The 21897-nt window shown below is 38.5% G+C and overlaps 1 protein-coding gene across 7 annotated transcripts in view; it reads left to right on the top strand.

The window, feature by feature from the left end:
• Positions 1-21897, top strand: part of KIF16B (kinesin family member 16B) — a 151001-nt gene that overhangs the window by 45033 nt on the left and 84071 nt on the right. For all 7 annotated transcript variants that reach the window (XM_082481950.1, XM_082481947.1, XM_082481946.1 and 4 more), the window contains exons 13-15: positions 19291-19410; positions 19987-20038; positions 21262-21399. In XM_082481950.1, coding sequence (XP_082338076.1) covers positions 19291-19410; positions 19987-20038; positions 21262-21399 — 310 coding nt within the window. The remainder of the gene's footprint in view (positions 1-19290; positions 19411-19986; positions 20039-21261; positions 21400-21897) is intronic.

Raw genomic sequence — 21897 nt, 5'->3', positions numbered from 1 at the left:
TACTAAGTGTCACAAGCTTCCCTCCTCCAAAGCCTCTGCAAATGGGCTTTTTGTTCTTTCGGGGTTCGTTCAGAAGCTGGGACATGAAAACATAGAATTATATGTACCCCCCTCCTCCCTTTTTTTTGGTCATTAAGATTAAAATGAATGTATGTACATCCCTGGATCTTTATGCTACTGGCCGCACGGATTTCCTCTTTGGAATCTGAGTTTGGACAGAGGTCATCCGAACATGATTTGCTTTACCTTAAGTAGACATTGTTTTTTCATACTATATTACTGAACAGGTGCCATTATTAGATGATGATTATTACTTTAACTGATCATCCCCCTTGCTTCAGTATGGTAAGTATGCCTAGGTCAATGCAGACTGAGAAGAAGGAAATTACAGTAGAGAGAATTTTCGATAGAACCAACCAAACAGAAACTTTTTGAGGGTTCATATGGTTGTCCTGGGATACACATTGCTCTTTCTTCAGGAGAGCAGCTCTCATTGCTCTTCACCCTCTAGTGATTTTTTTTCCAGTGCTTTGTCCACTTTCAGCATTGGCTTTCTGTTGTCAGAGGAAGAAAAAATACTAAATTGAGAACTGGTGCTACTGATCTACTGTAGCTCTTTTCCTAATGGAAACACTATTGAAAGGGTTCCAGCCACCTGGGGAATGCTGAGTGCAGCAGTCAAAAGTAGATTTCAAAAGAAATAGTTGTCTGATTTCAAGTCTGTCTCTGCCACCTGTGTTCATCTTATTAAGAAACCTCCTTTCTCTCTTGCAGCCTCTTTAGCTGCTTGCAATGCCTCTGCGGTGGTCTGACCACTTTTAACTTTCAGTTTCTGCTAGAAGGTCCCAATCAAGAGATGCCTAATGCTACTGATCGTTTTTTATTTCAGTTTTAAACCGTTTTTGCCACTTGAAACCACCTGGACCATCAGAGGAGCACGGTCGGAGGCCGCCGTTCCTGAGCTGCCCAGCCACGGATTAAGGCAGGGTTGAATAGTTTGGTTGATCCAGGCTGTGCATTCCAAAAGAGGCCCTCCGGTTTCTAGGAATAACTCTACTCCCAAGTATTTTGCTGCCATCCTCCTTACAACTGGGGCCCTGCATTTGTAGATTATCCAGGCCATGCTTAGCTTTAATCCATCCCTAGGGCTCGTAGGCGGTTTTCAAATGAGAGGGAGTCAGACAGAGTGAGTTGCTTTTGAAATCCTTTCTACAGCTCAGATGCCACTTGTTCAACAATTCCTCCTGGGCATTTGGTCTGCTTTTCTATTAATTTTCTTGTGGCAGGAAGGGGAGCTAAATTGAAAGCAGTGGAAGCTCCTGATTTAGCCTGTGGGAAGAAGAAGAAATATACCCTGAAAGCTGTTTCTTCTAAAGGATCAGCAGAGACGTAGTGAGAAGGAGAAAAGACAGAATGTAAATTCCTCGTTGGACTTAGTTATGGGAGGGTAAAGAAGCATTCCAACATCAACGTTTTAGACGAAAGTCATAAATTTATCTTCAGTCCCTCACAAAGGAACTGTTTCTAATGGCAATGTGTATTGATTATGAGATACTAGAACCATTTTATTCTGCTGGTGTTTTTAGAAGTGTACTTAGGAGTTTATTATGGCATGATTCTGATAGCTTTGACTACATGGTACTGTTGTGCACCTGACTTAATGTCTTAGTTGGCAACTGAGCATAGCCGTGATCCGCACGGCCGTACTGCGGTAGAAGTGCCGCTGGAGTGTTGTGCTTGTTCTTTGTTCTTCTCAACTACAGAGATGATATTTATGATGAGCTCCACTAAGAGATGTCTCAGACACAGATGGCAGCGCAAATCTGCTGCAGTTGCCACCAGGCTGTATTCCTGAACAAAGGAAAGGGCAGGTCCAGTTTCTGACAGTCACGTGTCTCTTCAGGTTCATTCGCTTCAGTAGCTGAGCTGTGAGGGACAAGAACGTGACAGCAACCAAGCCTGTGCATCTTTCTCTGCAAAAGACTTCGCTGTTGTATTACTAGTCCTTAAGTCTGTGGGTTGGTTTTTTTTTTTTTTTTTTTTTTTCTCCTTGCTAGTTGCTGCTTACTAGCATGCATAGTCCTACTCCTTTCTTCAATTTCTTTCAGTAGCGAGGGCAACGTTTTGGCCCTAGGGAAGGGACTAATAGATTTAAAGTAATATATTACTTTATATTCATCTCTACAGAAGTAGAGATGAATTTCTAGGTAAATTATAAACAAAACAGAACTCCAGATAAGTGAAACACTTCTTAATTTTCCCGTCCCCCAAGAAACACACAAAAACTGAAATAGCTTTTAAAATGAACAAATGTATTGGCTATTAAGCTAGTTGGTTTTTTTCCCCCTACAATTCCATGACTCATTCCTCATCCAGCTTTAGCAACAAATGAGGTAGGAGTCCTGTAGATAATAGTCCAGTTTACTACATTCTCCTGATTCATTCCCAGAGTACAGGCTATAGAATGAATTATTCACAGGTCTTGCAGAAAATATATGATCATGTAATTAAAGACTGTATTGTAATGCATATGGGAGAAGAGGCTGAATTAAGATAGCCGATTTCTTTCTCTTCCAGCCAGGCCGCTTTTCCCCTTTTAGATACCAGCATGAAGAATACCGAGGGCAGAGTTGCTGTCTCTTAGCTGGAAGGTATAGTACCTCCTGCTAGGAAGGATCGCTAATGGCAACAAAAGTCTTGTTCTCTGCCCCTAATGTCAGTGCTGAAATACATAGACTTATTTTTCCGTTGAGACTAATGTATGCTTAGAATGGTCACACGTAGGAAGCTGTGAAGAGGTGAAGCCTGCCCCACTTTGAGACATAGCAAAGTGCTCTGTGTGCCTCATTTTTTGAAAGAGAAGAATAGTTTTCTCTTAAACCCAAGCTAGCGGGGGCACAAACCAGCCTGCAGCAGATGCTCCAGCATGGAAAATGGAAGCTTTGATGGTTTAAGTTTTATAAGCCACTGGAAAACAGGATTTTACAGGCTAGTGTCCTGGAAGCTCGAGCGGCCAAACAGGCACCTCTATTTACAATTAGCCAAATCCTGCAGTTCTATTCAGGGATTTTTTCTCAGATGTCAGTAGTAGTTCTGTCTGTACAAGTTCTAAACTGTCAGGGAGCAGGCACTGCAACTTGTTAAGTTTGTCCTTGTAATTCCAGGAACGAAGGCCAAATTTCCTGAAAAATGACTTTGAACCTGCCCAGCTTCTAATGGAAATCCTTGCAGCGCGTAAAGTATAGTGGTGCTTTGGGGTTCCACTGCAATAACAGGGTTTCTGAGTGTTAATAGACAGCTGTGTGTCAGCGGTGAGCACGTGGTAATTGGTTTTGAGGGGAAAGAGAAACAATAAAAAGTGGAAAAGATAAGCTGACCTTATGAGACTAAGCAACTGCTCCTGTCATTCTCTTATTCTTTGAAAGAATAGCATCGTTAATTTTCCATCATTTTAGCTTCACTGTCTTAGCAGTTCCTCATTTGAGCAATTCTACATCTGCCTTTTTAATTGATATTTGTTTGAGGGAGCTGTTGATGCCTGTATGGGCTGCTGCCGGAGCACCTGCACTTTCACAGTAAGCCGTTTGCACCAAACCTGCGGTTTTCCGATCTTGGCTGTTGAAGACTCTTTAATGGCTTTTCTTGATCGATGAGGGTGGTGTGGCCTAAAGCTCAAGGAGACAGCGAAAAATCTGATTAGGAAGTTTCTTCTCAGTTGTGGTTTTCTTTGTGGCTTTGCGTAGTAGAAGTTTCTTCCTCTTGGGAGACTAAAGTGTCTGAATTGTACTAAAGTTTTAGTTTTAATTGTACTGCAGCTGACTGGCAGCCAGAGAGATGGTGTTATTTCTTTGTCCCATTGACTAGAGGACAATACATAGTAGGAATTTGTTCCTTTATTTAACGTGCATATGCACGAGGGAATCAATATCATGTTTCATAATTGACGATTATATAAATAATTAATTTATTGCTGATAAAGGAAAAGCATAGTCTTTAATTTTCGAGAACATTTTATTGAGGTCCGAAGATAGTACAAAATGTAGCTTTGGCATGTTCTACAGACAATAAAGTGTACACCTCTTCACTGATAGCGTGTTCCGTATTTCCTCCTCTCTTCCCCTTGCCTCCCAAATAACACCTACTACTGCGGCAGGTGATTCAAAACTTATTTTGTTATTCCAGAAACCAGACCTGTGTCAAGCTGAGCATAGTAAAACATAGGTGAGAAATTTGATGTTGTATATACAGCTTTATAGAATACAAAAAAAGCTTATTGAACAGACACCCACTAAGGAGGGGAGCAGCTTCACTGATACAATATGGAATAAAACAGCTTTTCACAGTTAATGTGTAGGCTGTCACTTTAATGGGAATCTCAAATATTTCAAAGTTGTTTTCTTGGAACAGATTTTTTTTTTTTTTTTTTTTTTTTACCCTGAAATTGTGTTGTCAATCACAATTAGACACAATCGAATTTCTTTCAGCTGCTGCTCAGTGTTTTGTCTTGGCTGATCTCTTTCTGATAAGTATTTTGCAAGGGAGCCAGCCTGCAGAGCAAGAAGGGTGTTTGTGTAACCAGTTCCTATCCGAAACATAAGCTAAATACTCAATTCCGTTTCTCCCTTCATCTTTTAAGGAATTATTACTAGTAAGCCCAAACCAGATGTCACAATCTTTTGAAATCTTTTTCTCTCCTCTCCTACCTTTTGTTCCTCTCATCCATAAAGTCATGTTGACAGTAAATGTTTTCTCATGCTTTGCAGTGGGAGTTCCTTGGTCCTCTTTTGGTTCTTTGAGTAATATGCTTTGATAAATCTTTTTACATTTTTAACCATTGTATCAAAAACTTACCTAATGCTGGCATTTCTAATATTTCCTGGTGTACTTTTCCAGTATTTCCTAATATTGGCAGGAAGACTATGCATATGCTAGTGGAAAACTGTTGATGAAATGTCTGCCTGTCTTCCAGGAGGCAATGCAGCATTCAAAAGTACGGAGTGGGACTGTTCCATCTCTTCAGCATGTAGTCTGGGTAGTTCTACCCATCAATGCAAATGCAAATAGCTTTGTGAATGCATCTGTGTTGTTTCCAAATAGTTTTTCTGCCACTGTTATTGTAGGTTTTTCCAGTTGGTCCATAGCAAAATGGCTTTATTAGGCAGAATATTTTTTTTGGTGCACTTACGTATTTCCCCCTCTGACTATGAGGATATTATTGAGACATACAGTATAGAGAATACTCAGCCCTGACAATCTAATGTAACTTAATATCCTTCTCTTTCCACTGCAGTCTTCCCAGAAGGAAATAAAAAATCTTGTCAGCCATGATTGACTCATCCAATAGAGTCTTGTTAAAGGGTGTGCAGGTTCAGTTTTATTTCTTGGAGGGTAATGTGCTGGTGTTTCAGGTTATCCCTGGTTTAGGTACTGAAACATCAGTTAGCGCTTGAAAGTATTTTAGGTGCCTAATTCCTATTTGTTTTCAGTTGGATTTGGCTGTATGAATCCTTTCAAGTTACGTGGTTTAGGCAGGATGCTATGGGGTAGTTAATTTTTTTCTTTTCCCCAGCACAACTTCCGTCTGTGTGAAAGAAGTCTCATTGTTTTGCAGGAATTTTTTTTCAGCAAAAGATTTGTGATTTTGGGCAGATTCTGACCTAGTAATAGTTCATCCATGAACATCACCATTTTTACGTCTGGATTTTTTTACCCTTAGATAAATTCAGAAGACATAATTAAGACCAACTGATCCACAACAGACCAGTTAAGGACTTACTCATCTTCAAACTGTCAACTTCTGTAGAGCTTTTTGTTAAATATTTACATTTTGATGTCTTTAAAAGTCTGGTTTGCGGCATCTGGGCAAACTGTTGCTGAAGGATTCATTCTGAATGTGTTTAATTAAATTCTTGGATTTTCTGTGTGGCACATTTCTGTTAAAAAGTGTCTTCCTGCATGAGCACATCTCCAAATCTTTGTTTGTCAAGGGTTGGAAGTTTATTTTGTTTTCAACTGTTTTTCATTTTCCCTTGTGTTCTCATTTTGTGTCTGTGTTCACACAGCATAAGGAAACAAATCTGGAGATGGGTTACATTTCAAAACAAAAAGAAGTGTTTCAACTTCTTACATTTTGTAGCAGTCCAAAGGTGCTCAGCCGTTAAGTATGCGAAGAAGCAGTCTGATACCATAAAGAGTGAAAATTGGTTTATTACCACCCCTTAGAAGCTTCTTACCATCCTCCTTCATTTCCATCCCTGAGCTCAGGCTACAGTACCGGACTTCCAATTTCGATTGTAGAGTGGCGTGGTCGGCACGAGGGTTTGACAAGCTGATGGTGGGCCAAGAGTTGTGCTGACATAACTCGGGAAAATACCATATTTGAATCTTTGGAAAATGCAATGACCGATCTCTCCTGTTTTCCTCAGTTGAATGTGGGGATGTTGGTTTTGAAGAAGAATTTCTGGTCCGGGGAAACAATTCAAACTCCCATACCCTAGTCATTATGGGAAGCTTGATTGCTTTAAGGAACAAGATAAGCTGTCCAGAAACTGTTTTAAAAAAAAATCAGGGTGACTAATTGTGTATTATGTTTTGCATGAAGGAATGACATGTCCGTAGTTGTAGGATTTTGTTGTTGTTGTTTTTGTTTTATGTTGTTTTGTTTTTTTCCCCAGTGGGATCCACTTGTCATTTGTGCTTCTGCAGCTTCTGTGGTGACAGCTTTTTAATAGGAACTCTGAGAAGATCAGAGTTTGGAATGTTGATGTGGCAATTGCTCTGGAATATTCATTTATTTACTGAATACATGCTGCAGGGACACCTGGATTTTGGGGAAAAAAAAAAAAACCAAAAAACAAACAACTTAGAGTGACTGTCACATAACCAAGAATTATCTGTGTTAAAGAAGAGGAGCATATAGTTTCGGTTTTCTGATATTCATTTGAATTGTTGATTGGCCCCTATAGGAATGCACAGATCCATTTGTCTTTTTGGTTACAGATACCAACTTACTTAATGTTTGCAAGGAAGGCTTTTTCCAGTGAGAAATGCAGCTGATAATGTGGCAAATATAAAGTCACACTTTTGGGCAGCTGAAATGTAGATGTTTAAAATGCCCAGCTGAATTATAGTAATCCCCCTGCCATTTACTTCTATTTACACAGTCTTTAATTACGTGATCGCGTCGTGGTCTCTCATTATTTCTCTGGTTTCAGTCAATAGAGAGATGGCTGCAAGATCCAACATGGAGCTCTGAGATGTGGAGGGAAGGAGGCAGCGGTCTGGTGGACCTTGATTGGTTTCAGGGTTAGGGTCATATAGAGAGAGCTTAGCAGAAAGGCAAAGGGGGATTTTCAGGTTAAAGATTCCTTTAACCCAGGGAAATTGTGTCCTTCATCCAGGGAAATCTGAGAGGGTTTCTTCTGGAGGAATTTTCTTTTGGCCGTTTTCCTTGAAAGTTGCCAGTCTCTAAAGACCTAAATTGATTAGCTGAATTTAAGATGCTCATTAAGACAATTAATTGAAATATGCTGGGGAGAGAGAATTTGGTTATATTTGGTTTTATGTTTAAATCTCTATAGTATTGTCCAAGTATAAGCTGCTTTAGATAAGAAATCTAAAAGTTTTCTCTATTTTTAAAATTACATACTTAAATGTTTAATGCCAGATTGCTTTTGGTAAAGGACTATCGAAGTTTGTTCTGAACTCAACAAGTAGTATTCAGAGGTTGTAAGCTTTTGTTTACCAGTGATCTTTTTGGTCCTAATCCACCCGTCAAGTGGTTTCATTAAGAAAGAACGCTGTACCTGTTAAATTCAAGCTGACTTCAGTGTCACGTAGTCTTAGTTGGCAACATTTTTAAAAGATATTTTTAATCTGCTCCTGACAATTTATGTTAATGAAACATTTAAATGAATATTTCAAACACCTAGTCTGCTTTTTATTGAAACAGGTAAAATTAGTCCTATTATGAGGTCTTATTTAACCTCTGAGAACATGAAATGTTTGAACAAGTGGATTTGACCTCCATCTCTTCTGGTTGGTGTTATTTACTTGCCAGTCATTATAAGTCATTGACAAGTGCTCCACTGGACTCCATATCAGTGCCTTAATACTTCATTTTGAGATCATTTACATAGTGGGATGAATTACGTCCACTAGATCTATAATTTTGAGATGCAGTAGTGCTTACCAGGAGTCGCTGCGAATTCAGGTGAGAGGCAAGGCTGCCATGAACCACAGCATTTCTGAGCTTGTGTTTTCAAATCTCAGTAGGGTTATAAAAATAACGCAAAGCTTTGCCACTGAAGAAGAAAAACTTGCCTCATTTTTTACAGTATGTAAATATAACAAATGTCACGCCTCCTTCAGTGAACTTGACTTTCTTTTTTATTATTTTGCATTAGCTGGCAAAAAGTAATCCCCTGGAGGTTTTTCTGAGAATGCAAAAAAGACGACAGCTATCTAAGTTAGGGTTCAAATCAATCGCCAAAGTGCAAAGGTCAGTGATTGCTTCATGAGGTTTGGGTAGATTGCTTTGCATTTTCTTCCAAAACGTACGGCGGGTTTGTATCTTTAAAGGAAGTGTTATTTTCTGTTAGTAGCTGGCAAAGCTGTCTACTCTGCTAAGTTACTCTCATTGGCTAAATGGGCCCTAAATTTAAAAAATACTCAAATCTGGCAAAACTGCTGTTTGCCAAGAATGCCCGATTATTTCGTAGTCTAGATTATATAGGTTGCAAGAGTTTCCTCTCCTTCTGTTTTTTTTCCTCAATCAGTTTTAGCTGAACTTATAAAAAAATGTGATGGGGACTTTACACTTCAGTCAATATTTGGAATGTCTATCTTGGCTATGGCTATGAAAAATGTTTTAAGTTTTGGGGTGTGGTTTTTTTTTTTTTTTTTTTTTTCCCCCCCCCTTCCATTAGATATATTTCTTCTGGCCATGGTGTTATGGACTGATGCCACATTGTAGATTTCACAGTATAGGTTGCTTTTATTTAATTTTTAAAGGACACTTTGATACAAACAGTACAAGTTTCTTGTTATTGTATTTTAGGAATTATACTCTTGTCATCTTGCCCTTTCCCCCCCATTTTATGTGTGTTTATCCTCTTTATTTGTTTGACCTACTCTTTTTTTCTTTTTTCTTTTTCCCCCCTGTGGATGCTTTCAGCTTTGGCATCTATACATGTGATTCATTATTGTTTCTAGTTAAAATTGAGGTCCTTCTATTACAATCACAGTTCAAGCACGTGGTGTCCCCTTATGCTGTTCTTTAAAGCAGTTAAATTACTATATTGGGTTATTGCAAATTAGAATGACTTGTTCATTGTTAAAATTGTGAAATAAACTGTAGTTTCATTAAATGTAATAAAAGGGAACGGCATTTCCTGTGTCTCTTCTCCTGGCTTTCGATCGTTGTACTGTAAATGCTGCAAATTAGACAATTCTTGTTAATTGATAGTATACTGTGTATATGTATACGATTTTTATTCATATTTATATATACATATACATATCTTTTATACTGTTAGTGATTGAGTTTGTTTTTAGATAGGGTTTATTTCACTGGAATTTGAGTTAAGAGAATATGTGTTTAGTTACTTGGAAAAGTTTAGTTTTCCCAACTGAGTTTGCCAGCTTTACAAAAGAAGAGTATCAACAATCCTACTCACTTCGTGGCGTACCACCGGTTGCTAATGCCCTTTGTGCCAGCTTAAAGCACCAATTATTTTATGCTTTGGGTACACAAAATCAAACTGATAGTTTTTAAAGGGCGCTTTATTCTGTCTGTTTGTGGCATCCTCAAATGTTTGCCTTGAGATCACAGTGGATATATTTTTTGCAATTTCTGACCTTTTAATAGTCCTTTAATTTGCATTAAAAACTTAACGTAAACGACAGCTTGTATTTGCTGTCACTGACCTAGTAAAACCTGGCACATTATTTCTGGGGAAAAAAGTAAGGTGATTATACCTTTGTCAATTACCAGAAAAGTCATTATAAGCTCCGTTTTCAAGATGAAATGAAAGAAAAATAGTCTGCTAAAATACTGCCTAGCAGAACTAAACATTTAAAGCTAAATGCAAATGTTAAATTCAGAACTGCTACTCTGACCTACGTTCGTTATGCTGAAGTAATTTGTAGAGGGACTCACAACCTCAACTAATATTGCCTCCTGAATGGCTTATATTTGCTGGACTAGTGAGGAGACTTGAATTTTAAGAAATGCTTTTGTTGTGAAGACTTCTTTGAAATGTTTTATTTATTTCTTCCATATGTCTTTCAAAAATTGGAACAATCGTAGCTACCTTCTTACCTGTCAATCTGGTGGTTTTTAATAGTCATTTCCTATTTAATTAATATTTAGAATCATAGAATCACAGAATGGTTTAGAGTTGGAAAGGACCTTGAAGATCATCGAGTTCCAACCCCCCTGCCATAGGCAGGGACACTTCCCACTAGACCAGGTTGCCCAAGTCCATGTCCAGCCTGGCCTTAGTCTGTGATCGTTTCTGGAGCTCGCTGGTCCTGGCTTATCTGCTCAGTACATGCTGGATCTGGTTCTGTCCATCAGTGATCCCTGCTAGAAACAGCTGTAGGACCAGAAATCTCTCTGGATTTCGGTAAAGCATTTGACCCTGGGACATAGGAAACTATTTCATTAATTAGTGTGTAGATAAGAATTTAAATAAAATAAAAGTGGTTATACAGAGGATGCGATGGAAGCAGTGGCACTGGGAGGGGAGGGCAGTTGGTAGTAGTGGGGTTTTTTTTGGGGGGGGAAGGTGGTGTTGGAGCTCATTTTTGGGCTTGATCAGATTTAACAATTTCTTTAGGTGTGTTAACTGGTGAAGTTTGCTGATATTAAAGCCGGGAGACATAATTTGTCTGGCAGAGCACGTCACAGAGGACGGGACGGCTCTAAGGATTAGAATAATAGAAGGGTGATTGATGATAAATAGTTTGCAGTGCAAAAGTGTTGGGACTAATAAGAACTTAATACACCGTGGGAGGGAAGGAGGATGGCGTGAGACTTTACTGTCGTGAGATAGTATGTCTGCATGAAAGACACATGAAATCTTGGAACGATCCGATAGATGTTTTGTGCAGTGAGTGGAAAATAGGGGTGCCGTTGTGCACGATGCTGGTGAAATTGCATATGCACTGGGCACATGGCATGTAAGTCGTCAAGGTCAAGGAAGATGGCCTCGAGAGAGGGTGCGTTAAACACCAGGGTATGGTGAGCCCGCTCATATGAAAGGAGGTGCTTGGAGCGTAGCCTGGTGCAACCACAGTAAGGAGAGTGGATGTGACTGCTGTCTGTAACTATATCCATGAATAAACACCAGAGAAGGAAAGTAATTATTTCAGCTGAATGTCAATAGCGATGCACAATACACCACTATGAACTGACTGTTACTAAGTTCAGACCAAATATTTGAAACCAATTTACATTATATAACAGATGAGAGCCTGAGTGTAATCTATAAAATGATTCATTATGGTATTTGGGAACTGCACTTGGTAACGTAGATCGCTTTCAGTTCTTTCACCTCAGGTAGAAGAAACACTGCTGGTGTTTTATGTGGAGGGTAAAATTCCTGAAGTTTTGCTTAAATTGCAAAACTAATCAAGTAAGCTTTCTTGACAGAGCACTGGCACAGGCTGCCCAGGGAGGTTGTGGAGTCCCCTTCTCTGGAGATTTTCAAGACCCGCCTGGATGCAGTCCTGAGTAATGTGCTCCGGGCAATCCTGCTTTAGCAGGGGAGTTGGGCTAGATGATCTCTAGAGGTCCCTTCCAACTCTTATAATTCTGTGATTCTTGTGTTTTCTAGGGCTTACTGGAAATTTCACTACATCTTTTTTTTTATGCTTGCCTCTTAATATTGTGAGTGCAACTTCAATAGCTGGCTGTGTCTTCTTTATAAATATAATAATTAACATGCAATGCAGTTGAAATTCAGAGGAGCAGTCCATCTGTTTAGCAGTTTTCTTTCAGAAGAATGAAATCTAGAATTATTGAGACAACTTCTGTAAATAGAAGTCTGCTGCAGTGTATTCCTCTTAAATCCTGCTATTTTTAATCCATTAAAATCCTCTCCAAACGTTAGGACTGTGCCACCCAAATAATGGAAATAAGCTTTGAGTGGAAAATAACAGTTAGTTTGTATTTAGACAGGGGAAAAAGAAATAATGTAGAGGTGGAACTGGGCCATGGCCTACGGCTGTTTCGTACAAGAGTGGTGATCTGGTGCATAGTTGGGCTTAGTTGCTTTTCTCAGAGCTCTGAAGCAGACTTTTGACTTAGCAACAGGGTGCTGTTTTGCAAGCGTTTGCTCAAACACGCAATAGAAATGCTTCGTGGGTTTTGCGTCAGACTTGAGGCTTTAGCAGTTGTGAGTCGTGCAGAATTGCATGCGAATTGAAGTCTAAGACCAAAGTTAGGTGTTTTTACGAAGGACGGTTATTGTTTACCAATGCCATATGGAATGTAATATATTTGCAAACAACGTATTCATAGCTTACGTAGAAGGGAATTGCATGCTGGAAGATTGTCTGTCTTAGATAAATAGGCAAAATATGCCCCTGTTTAAAAAGAAAAAGAAGGGGGGAAACATTTGCACTGAAAGCGTTCATAGAGCTCAGAGAGTTGTGGTTAGTGATGCAGAGTCTAGTTGGAGGTCAGTAACAAGTGGTGTCCCTCAAGGGTCAGTACTGGGTCCGGTCCTGTTCAATATAATCATCGATGATCTGGATGAAGGGATAGAGTGTACCATCAGCAAGTTTGCTGATGACACTAAACTGGGAGGAGTGGCTGACACGCCAGAAGGCTGTGCTGCTTTACAGCATGACCTGGACAGGCTGGAGAATTGGGCAGAGAGGAACCTAATGAAATTCAACAAGGGTAAATGTAGGGTACTGCATCTGGGGAGGAATAACCCCACGCATCAGTACAGGTTGGGGGCTGATCTCCTGGAGGGCAGCTCTGTGGAAAGGGACCTGGGAGTCCTGGTGAACAACAGGATGACCATGAGCCAGCAATGTGCCCTGGCGGCAAAGAGGGCCAATGGCATCCTGGGGTGCATCAAAAAGAGTGTGGCCAGCAGGTCGAGGGAGGTCATCCTCCCCCTCTACTCTGCCATGGTGAGGCCGCATCTGGAGTACTGCATCCAGTTCTGGGCTCCCCAGTTCAAGAAAGACAGAGATCTGCTGGAGAGGGTCCAGCAAAGGGCTACGAAGATGATTAGGGGATTAGAAGATCTTTCATATGAGGAAAGGCTGAGGAACTTAGGTCTCTTTAGTCTAGAGAAAAGAAGACTGAGGGGGGATCTTATTAATGCTTTCAAATACTTAAAGGGAGGATGCCAGAGGGATGGGAGGAGTCTTTTTTTTAAGTGGTGCCCAGCCATAGAACAAGAGGTAATGGGCACAAACTTGAACATAGGAAATTCCATCTTAACACGAGGAGGAACTTCTTTCCTTTGAGGGTGGCAGAGCACTGGCACAGGCTGCCCGGAGAGGTGGGGGAGTCTCCCACTCTGGAGACATTCAAAACCTGCCTGGACGCTCTCCTGTGCAACCTGTTGTAGGTGACCCTGCTCTGGCAGGGGGGTTAGACTAGATGATCTCCAGAGGTCCCTTCCAACCCTGACTATTCTGTGATTCTGTTCATATTTCACAAGAGTGTTTGATTAATGTAGATAAACACATAAATATATGGAGGGTGATACAGAAATAATGAAAGAGCATCATCTATCCCATTGACATATCTGAAAAATTTTGTAACTCTGAAGATAAATTAGACTTCTGTGGAATGCACAGATGATGCATACAATAAGGTAGTATTTTGTTGATCCGAGTTCCTGATTATTGGATAATTTACTTAGGATGTCAAAGCAATAGATTAATATGGAAAACTGCAGAATAATTTAGCTTGTTTGATGGAAGCTCTAGTACTTTATTCAGCTAAACTGTTCCTAGGTTTTATTCTATAAAATCTCACTAATCTATAATTTAGCTTGTCTGGCTTTATAACGCGATGACAACCTTCAGCTAAATGCAAAAAGGATTTACAGGTTAACAAAGTTGAAGTGAAAAATTGTTTGTGCTGGTAAATTGGAGTTTAGCTTCTTTAGTTGTTGGGATTGTGAGGGGATCTACACAGGTATTTACTATCTAATGCAAATTAAATGTAGTGATTTTTTTTTTTTTGTCTGTTTTTTTCCCTTCACAAGGCACGCGGTGCACGTTGTTGTTAAAGTATAAAGCTATGAATGTAGATAACGCTGGTAGCATCGCTGCACTTTATGCAAAAAATTAGAAAGCTGCGTGTTATGAAAGGGGATATGATCTGAATGAAACCACAGCGGTTATAGAGTTGTTGGGCTAGACCGTGTCGAAACTTAAGACGAAGAAGGAAGGACGAGGTAAAGACAGACAACAAAATCAGTCCCCCAATGAATTTTTCCTCTTGTTTTCTCAAAAAACGTCAAGAATTAGAAAAGGTTCTGCAAATTGAGAAGTTGGGGAGGTGGCCAGGAAAGGAGGCGTTTCTCTTCAGTCAGAAGTGCTGCTTCCATGTTTGCCACTTCTTTGCACAGATCTCTTGAAAGGTAACTCACCAAAAGCAAAAAAAAAAGAAAGCTGTGGAATGAATTATTAGGCAATTTTTTTTTTTTTTTTTTTCATACCACTAATTTGAGTTTAAAGTAGTAAGATCTATCTTACTCCCTCAACACGGGATAAAAATGGTTCATTATATCAAAAAAAGGTGTAAATTTGAAAGAGAAGTGTTTTCTTCTGTTGATTTTTATGCACAATAGCTGAAGAACTCATTGCTGTAAATTTTTTTAAGTAAAAAATCAGGAGTCAAAACAGACTGAGAATTTTTATTGATAACAAATTTCTAAGGTATACTTACTGATAATATACATTAAGATACTAGGAAATCTGGTTTTAAATCAAACTTCAAACATTCTCATCCTTTGTACTGTTGTTAAAGAAAAATTATACTGGCTCAGAATAATTACCCCCGTAGATGAAGCAGGGTTTATTCAACAGTTCCCAATTTTGGAATATAAAACAGGGCAAGCGGGTAGCAATCCTTTCCCAGAAAACTCCCCTTGCGTTCTGTGTTTGTGGTTGTTGGAGCTATGGAACCTCAGGCGATAGACACCCTGTGCTTTTGTCTACAAGTAATTCCCTTTTCTCACCATTTCTCCAGTTCATTTCTTGCATCTATGCAAATTATCGGTGCCCACAGTGCCCTTCAGTTTAGCAAGGGGTTGCTTTTTGGTTGTGAACTCCTGCTGAATAATTCTCTTTCCTACTCCCCTAATTCCGTGATGTGCTACATTTGGAAATAGGCGTTTTCACCTGTCTTTGAATTCTGAGCAGTATAAATTTTTTTTTTTTCTGTAGGTATGAAACATTTGTTTCCAGTGATTTAAAGGGAATACAAAATGTACTGAATACATAACTGGAGGAAAACCAATTAAGAATTAAGAACTTCCCTTGTGTACAGTTTACATCTATATATTTTATAGAGAGCTTCATGTTAGTGCTGGGCCACTGAGTATCTTCAGACATTTTTGTGAACTCAAGATATAATAGCGTATTTTCAATGAAATCAAATGCACCCAAAGTACCTGTTAGTGTAAGAATCCGCTCTAGCATAGTCTGGTTAAATATTAATGCAAAGACTATTGCTGTTGCACATTTTTACCCATAATTTCTTTAATTTGGTATTACGCGTTTTTGCATAATTTAAATATAGACATCTGGACAATTTACTTAGCCAGCATAATGTTATGTTTTACTGAAAGTGTCTGCACAGTGTATTCTCAGGACTGTGTGCCAGCAGCTAACTGTTCAATATTTAAATAAAAGAATTGGGTTTTTGCGTTGGAAAGTGTAACAGAAATTAGGCTCCTCCAAGAGGTTCTGTTCATTAAAAGGGCAGTGTACTAATTACGTGTACTCTTTAATACGTCCTGGGCCAGTAGCAGCATATGTTTCACTTTTACTGGTAGGTTGGTCAAAGAATACTAGACATGTCTTTTGGGCTTATTTAATTTTTAATTTAATGTAGCGTGCTGTTGGTTAAGAAAGTAAATTTGTGTAATTCCATCTTTGTGTGTCTATTTACATAAATATATGTAAAGAAATCCCATGTATCTTAGAGGTGTTCTTTATCATGGGCAGTTGTATATGATGAAGATTAAGTCTATGGCTCAAATGCGAACTTTACACAAAGATTTTGTTCCTAAACTCCCAGCACATATCTTAGCAGTGAGCTCGGGAATGCCTCCGTATCAGTTGATATAGCAAACTTAACGCATCAGTGCAGAAGGGATGGGATTTCACAATAGCTCTTACATCTCGCACGGAAGTGTTAATGAATTTACTATATCGGGATATTTCTGACTGCTGAGTCAGAGCAAAGAGACCATCATTTAAATATGCATTGCGATACCCTTATTTTAACTTTGACTCAAGGAAGTGTTTTCTTATGTGGCAGCTCCTAAAAAAGAAAACCTTTTATATTTCCCCCCCCCCCCCTTCTCACACAGTAGCCGTTTATATTAATTGGAGGGCTCCTCTATGGATTAACACTTGGCTTGCTTTATTTTCCACAGTCTATGAATGCATCTTAAATACTGAGGGCGTATGTGAACAATTTTCTGTTCAAGGATAATTCAAGCTGAGATGCATGTGGTACATTCAGCTTTCTTAAACTGTACCTCGAGGTTTTCATAAATTTTCTGAATTAGTATTTTTTAAATAGGGACAGTGACCTTTCCCGCTCTTGTCATTTGACTTATGGACTCACTGCTTTTCAAAATCGTGTTGCACAAATGAAAGAGAATCAAATCACGGATTAAACCTAATCATTTCTCTGCCTTATAACAGTTTACAGACCTTCAATTTATTTCCAAAGAGGCCTGTCCTCCTTTGGAAACATCCTTCCTGTGCTGTCGAGGATGAAAGAGGGGCAATTGGACTACTACTTTCGGGCCTTTTTCTTCTCTTTCTCTCACCGTGGGAGAGCAGAGTAATAAAGATCTATTGTTGATGGGGTTTCTGTGATTTCCGTTTGGGGCAAAAGGGCACAGTTTGGCGTTTGGAGGCTTCCTTGCAGAAGCTTTTGAATCTGGAATTACATTTTAAGCCAAAATGATTGAAGTTTAGCAGTTACTCCAGATACCTGATTAAGATTCAGGATTTTCAGCAATTCATGTCTGAAGATAAAAGCTAATTTACAACAATTATTAAAGAAAAAAATTCTATTTGTAGTTAATCTCAGCTGCTGTACGCTGCATTTGATAGAATGCTTCCATCAACAGGATGCATTCTGTGTCAATGGGAGTCATTTACAAAATAAGGGTTTAGAAACTCTATTAATTTGTGCTCTTGAATTTTAGATCTGAATGAATAAGCAACATGTCTAGTTTAAATCGCAACTATACATGCTTTATTTCTGAATATAGTAAAAATGTGTTAAATATTAAAGGACTGGAAAAGGAAGAATCGTTTATTTTCTTTATTCTTAATTATTTGTGAGATATTTTTCTCCCCCAGGGATAATTTCTTTGCCTCCTGGGATGTCTATTTCTTCCTCAGTCAGGGATGTCGGCAAATACTTTGTTGAGCTGGGGAAGAATGTTCAGCTCTTAATATTTTATCAGTTGCATTGGGCCGAAGGTGCCAGCAGTTGTGTAAACGGCCGCCAGTCCTCAGTGTTTTAAGTCTTCAACCTCGTCATACGGGAACATTATAAATTATGTATAACAGTAGATGCTACTCAATAAATATTTAATAAGCAATAGGTATTTTTGACTGAAATTCCTTTTTCACTCGAACAATGATTTAAGCTGTATTTTTTGATTTTACGAGGTGACACTTTTATAATATCAAGGAATAGGTGGGTGCAGTTTGAATGTCAGAGAGCTGCAAGGCAACGCGAATCACAGCTTTTTTCTTTCTTTCTGAATGCTGGAGAACTTCTTAATTCATCTGCGACCAGAGTGGGCTTTCTTGGTTTTGTTTTGGAGTGTCTTTTGTACGTTGCGTCTTCATCTCTTCTGCCTCAGGTGTATCCATACTTCGAATTTTTTAAACAGTATCAATATTGACACCGTTTTGTACTATGCAAGCAAATGAGATGCTGCATCTGTTTTCTTCTTTCAAATTTGTCAAGTCGGTCTGCTTGGGAAAATATGTATAACAATTTATCAGTGTTTTTCTTGCAAACAGTGTATTTTCTTGGTTGGCTCTGGAGAAGGTATGCTGATGACTTGGAAAAGGAGTAGTTACGCTCCTGTCAGAAAACCTATTTTCCATGTTTACTAGCACCAGGAGAAAAGTGTGCGCCTTATAATACACAGAAGCGATACTTGCTGACATTGCCTCTCCTTCCTGGGTTGTCACTCTTCCCTGGCTTGTAAGGGCTTAGTTGTTTTAGGTAGAAAAACACGTTCATTTTGAAAGGCAGTGTGTGTACACGTTCACACTCTCTGCTGCCGTTGTCTTCTGGGCTTAGAAGTCAGGATTTTGTTTCAACTGGAAAAATAAACTTTATAAATACTAAAACGTATTTCAAACTGTAATTAATAATTTCTTATTTATTTTGTAGGCTGTCTGATTAATACTACATCACGTGCTATTTTATCCAAGGTTGAAGTCTCCCACTTGTATCCCTGCTGAATGATGCTTCCTCCTACAGGTGGCTGTACAATGTTGCCCAAAGGAGTTTTGAAGAATTGAAACTATGTGCTGCAAATATTTCTTGCATTTATTTACTACTTTCAATGCTTACTTTACATTGGATGATGTTTTAACTGCTTAGGCTTACCAAATTTCAGATGCCTGGGGGTTTTGTTGTGCAAGGTTCGGTTTATTTAAAGGATTGCCAAAGAGTTTTCAGTTTTCTCTTCCTTAGCCATACTGAATTCCGAGTTTTAAATTCTTACTGTTATGCAAGGTGGTAGGTAGCTTGCTTTTAGACAACATTTCTTTGTTATGCTCTTGATTGATCTTCCTTATCTGGTATAATTCAGCTGTTTGTCTGGTTTCTTTCAAATAACACCTTCACAGATTCCCTGAACAGCAACCTTGGAATGCTTAGTGGAAATATGAAAGTCCCATTTAAAATGTAAAAATAAAAAAACCTGCGTTTTTTCTTGATGATATAACAGAGAATAAGTTACATTAAACGTGGTTTAGAGAGAGAAGGAAGAGTGGTATTTCTTGCTTACCTAATAAATAGACTTTTGTCCTTTGCAGGAACAAACTTTGGCTCTGAGGAAAGAAGGAATAGGTGTTGTGTTAGACTCTGAACTGCCTCATCTCATTGGCATTGATGATGATCTTCTCAGCACTGGTATCATCTTGTACCACTTGAAGGTAAATACACATCTGTGTTTCCATAGCCTTTATGTGCCTTGTAATTTTTTTTTTTTTTTCAGTAGACAAATAGTAGTATTAATTTGCTATCTAAATACCGTGCTCAGTACATTTCTCCACTGTAGTAAGAAAAGCTCATTACGTTTCTCTTCTGTAGTAAGAAAAGCTCTTAAGAGGTTGCAACTGGTTCAATTCAAATATCTCTTGATTTAGTGCTTAGGTTTATCCTGAGGGTCAACTGGTTAAGCAGAGATAGGTGTTTAACATTCCTAGCCATGTATATTGGTTTGTCGTTCATCTCATTGTAAAGCTTGACGTGAAATCCAAATCTAGATTAATTGCCTTAAAACTACAAAGATGGTTCTACACAGGATAGTTGAAACTTGAATTTGCTAATAATATTGTATAATAATGACTGTGAAATCATTCTAAAAATGCTACCTGATTTTTTTTCATGTATGCTTAAACATATATTTCGTTCAGGTTAGTCTGAGAAAGTGGAAGGATAACTCCCAACTTTGTTGGGGGAGGAAGGGAGATTTAACTGAAAATAATGCATGTTTCTTTCCTAATTAGGAGGGACAAACATATGTTGGCAGAGAAGATGCTATGACAGAACAGGATATTGGTATGGAATTTGGCATTTTTTTTATGTTTTTCAGTTGTTTTTCCTTCTTCTAACATCCCAATATGTGAACAAAGTTTCATATTTTTTTCCCTTTTTCAGTTAATTGTATGTTCTTGCATGTTTTAATTTTTAGAAAATTTGAGAGATGAATTACATAGGATTTGCTTCAAGGATCATGCTTCTAAAATAGCTTGTGGGCCTATTCGTGTGCTTATTCGTGTGCTTGTTTACTAACTTATTTCTTGCTGCTTTTGAAATAGCATCTTGTAAAAATACCTTCCTTTTTCAGAAACCTGTCACATTTACTACACAGTCATTCTCTTAACCTTTGTATAATGACAGTAGTGTTACATTGTTACACCTAAAGCAGTCTTTGGACTTTAGATTTGAGTTGAAGAAAATTCTAGAAGTTGGTAAAAAGTAGGTATGCTGCTTCTACCGATTTTCTTATTCACTTAGCAAAGCAACTGACTGACTGATCTGGTCGCATACATTGCTTGAAGGCAGTTCCACTAAATAAACTGCATCCTTTAATTCTCAAGTGAGAGATTCAGAGTCAAATAACTTAGTTTGGTATATTTTTGTGGGTCAAAAGATGCCTGGATTAAAATTTTTATATAAATTTCATTAAACTAGTGAGCTTGTGTTGTTTTGTGATATTAAACAATACAGGTAAAGATAATCATACCTTAGCTGAAAAAGAGACGGAAAATAGTATAACTGATTCATAAAAGGCCTGAATATAATAGAACATAAGAACCTTATTTCAGACACCCTTGTTAGTCTACAATCAGAGATTATATCCTGTCTCTTCAGATTAAGCGTAGTTGCTTTAAGGTCAAGAAGCTTTCATTATTTCCCAGAAACCAGTCAAAAAACCCTTGTCTCTACAAAGACGTAAATTTTACTTTTACTGTTTGCTATCAGAAGGAAAGAAGCATTTACTAATCTACTGCTAAAACACAGGAGGAAAGAACATTACACCAAAAACACCCAAGCAATCCAACACACTTCTTTCCACTACAATAAAACAATGAACAGAGTTGACATTTAAGGCATGCAGGATGGGATGAAGGAAGAAAAAAAAACAACCCATTGTCGGGAATAAAGAGAAAAGATACTCTCAAATATGTAGTGCAGTATGTCCTTAATAAATAATTATCAGCTTGCTAATTTTACTAGTTGTTGAGACTAATTATGTTATTGTATGTCTTTGTATTTAGTTCTTCATGGCCTTGATTTGGAAAGTGAGCATTGCATCTTTGAAAATCTCAACGGTACTGTGAATCTAATACCACTGAATGGAGCGCAGTGTTCTGTGAATGGTGTTCAGATTACAGAGGCCACACACCTAAACCAAGGTATTACTAACGTAGTGTCATTTTCGATACAGCATCTTTGTTTCTTCCTGGCAAACAAAACTGAAAAAATCTGTGTGTATAGGAAGGGGTTATGATTTAATTAGTTTTAATTCCATGTCTTCTCAACTACAGCTCAAAACCATCAGAAGAGCCGCAGAGTTTTTGTTCTGTCAAAGAATTACCATGTGGTGAAAAGACAATTCTTACTAAGTTAAGCCACTTCACGATCTTGAGTATGAATTGATAGTTACCCTTTGATTTCATTCAACGTTATACGTAAAATGAACTCCATGCCAGATTGCTTAGGTTGCTGTAATATAAACAAAAGAATATTGGTCTCTGTAGGACTGAAATAACGTCAGACACCCTTCCTGCCCCTCTCCCCAAGCTTCAGGTCGGTCCTACTTCACACTGTTGCCAAATCCTCTTGTATAGCAGGAGATTCAGCAGGAGTATCTGTTCACTGCAGCTGTAGGGAAATGATAAAAAGGGGCAGGC

This window comes from Vanellus vanellus (assembly GCF_965231255.1).
Source record: "Vanellus vanellus genome assembly, chromosome: 3".
Classification (NCBI taxonomy): domain Eukaryota; kingdom Metazoa; phylum Chordata; class Aves; order Charadriiformes; family Charadriidae; genus Vanellus; species Vanellus vanellus.
Note: the sequence above shows the minus strand (reverse complement) of the source record. Positions and strands in the feature narration are given on the sequence as shown.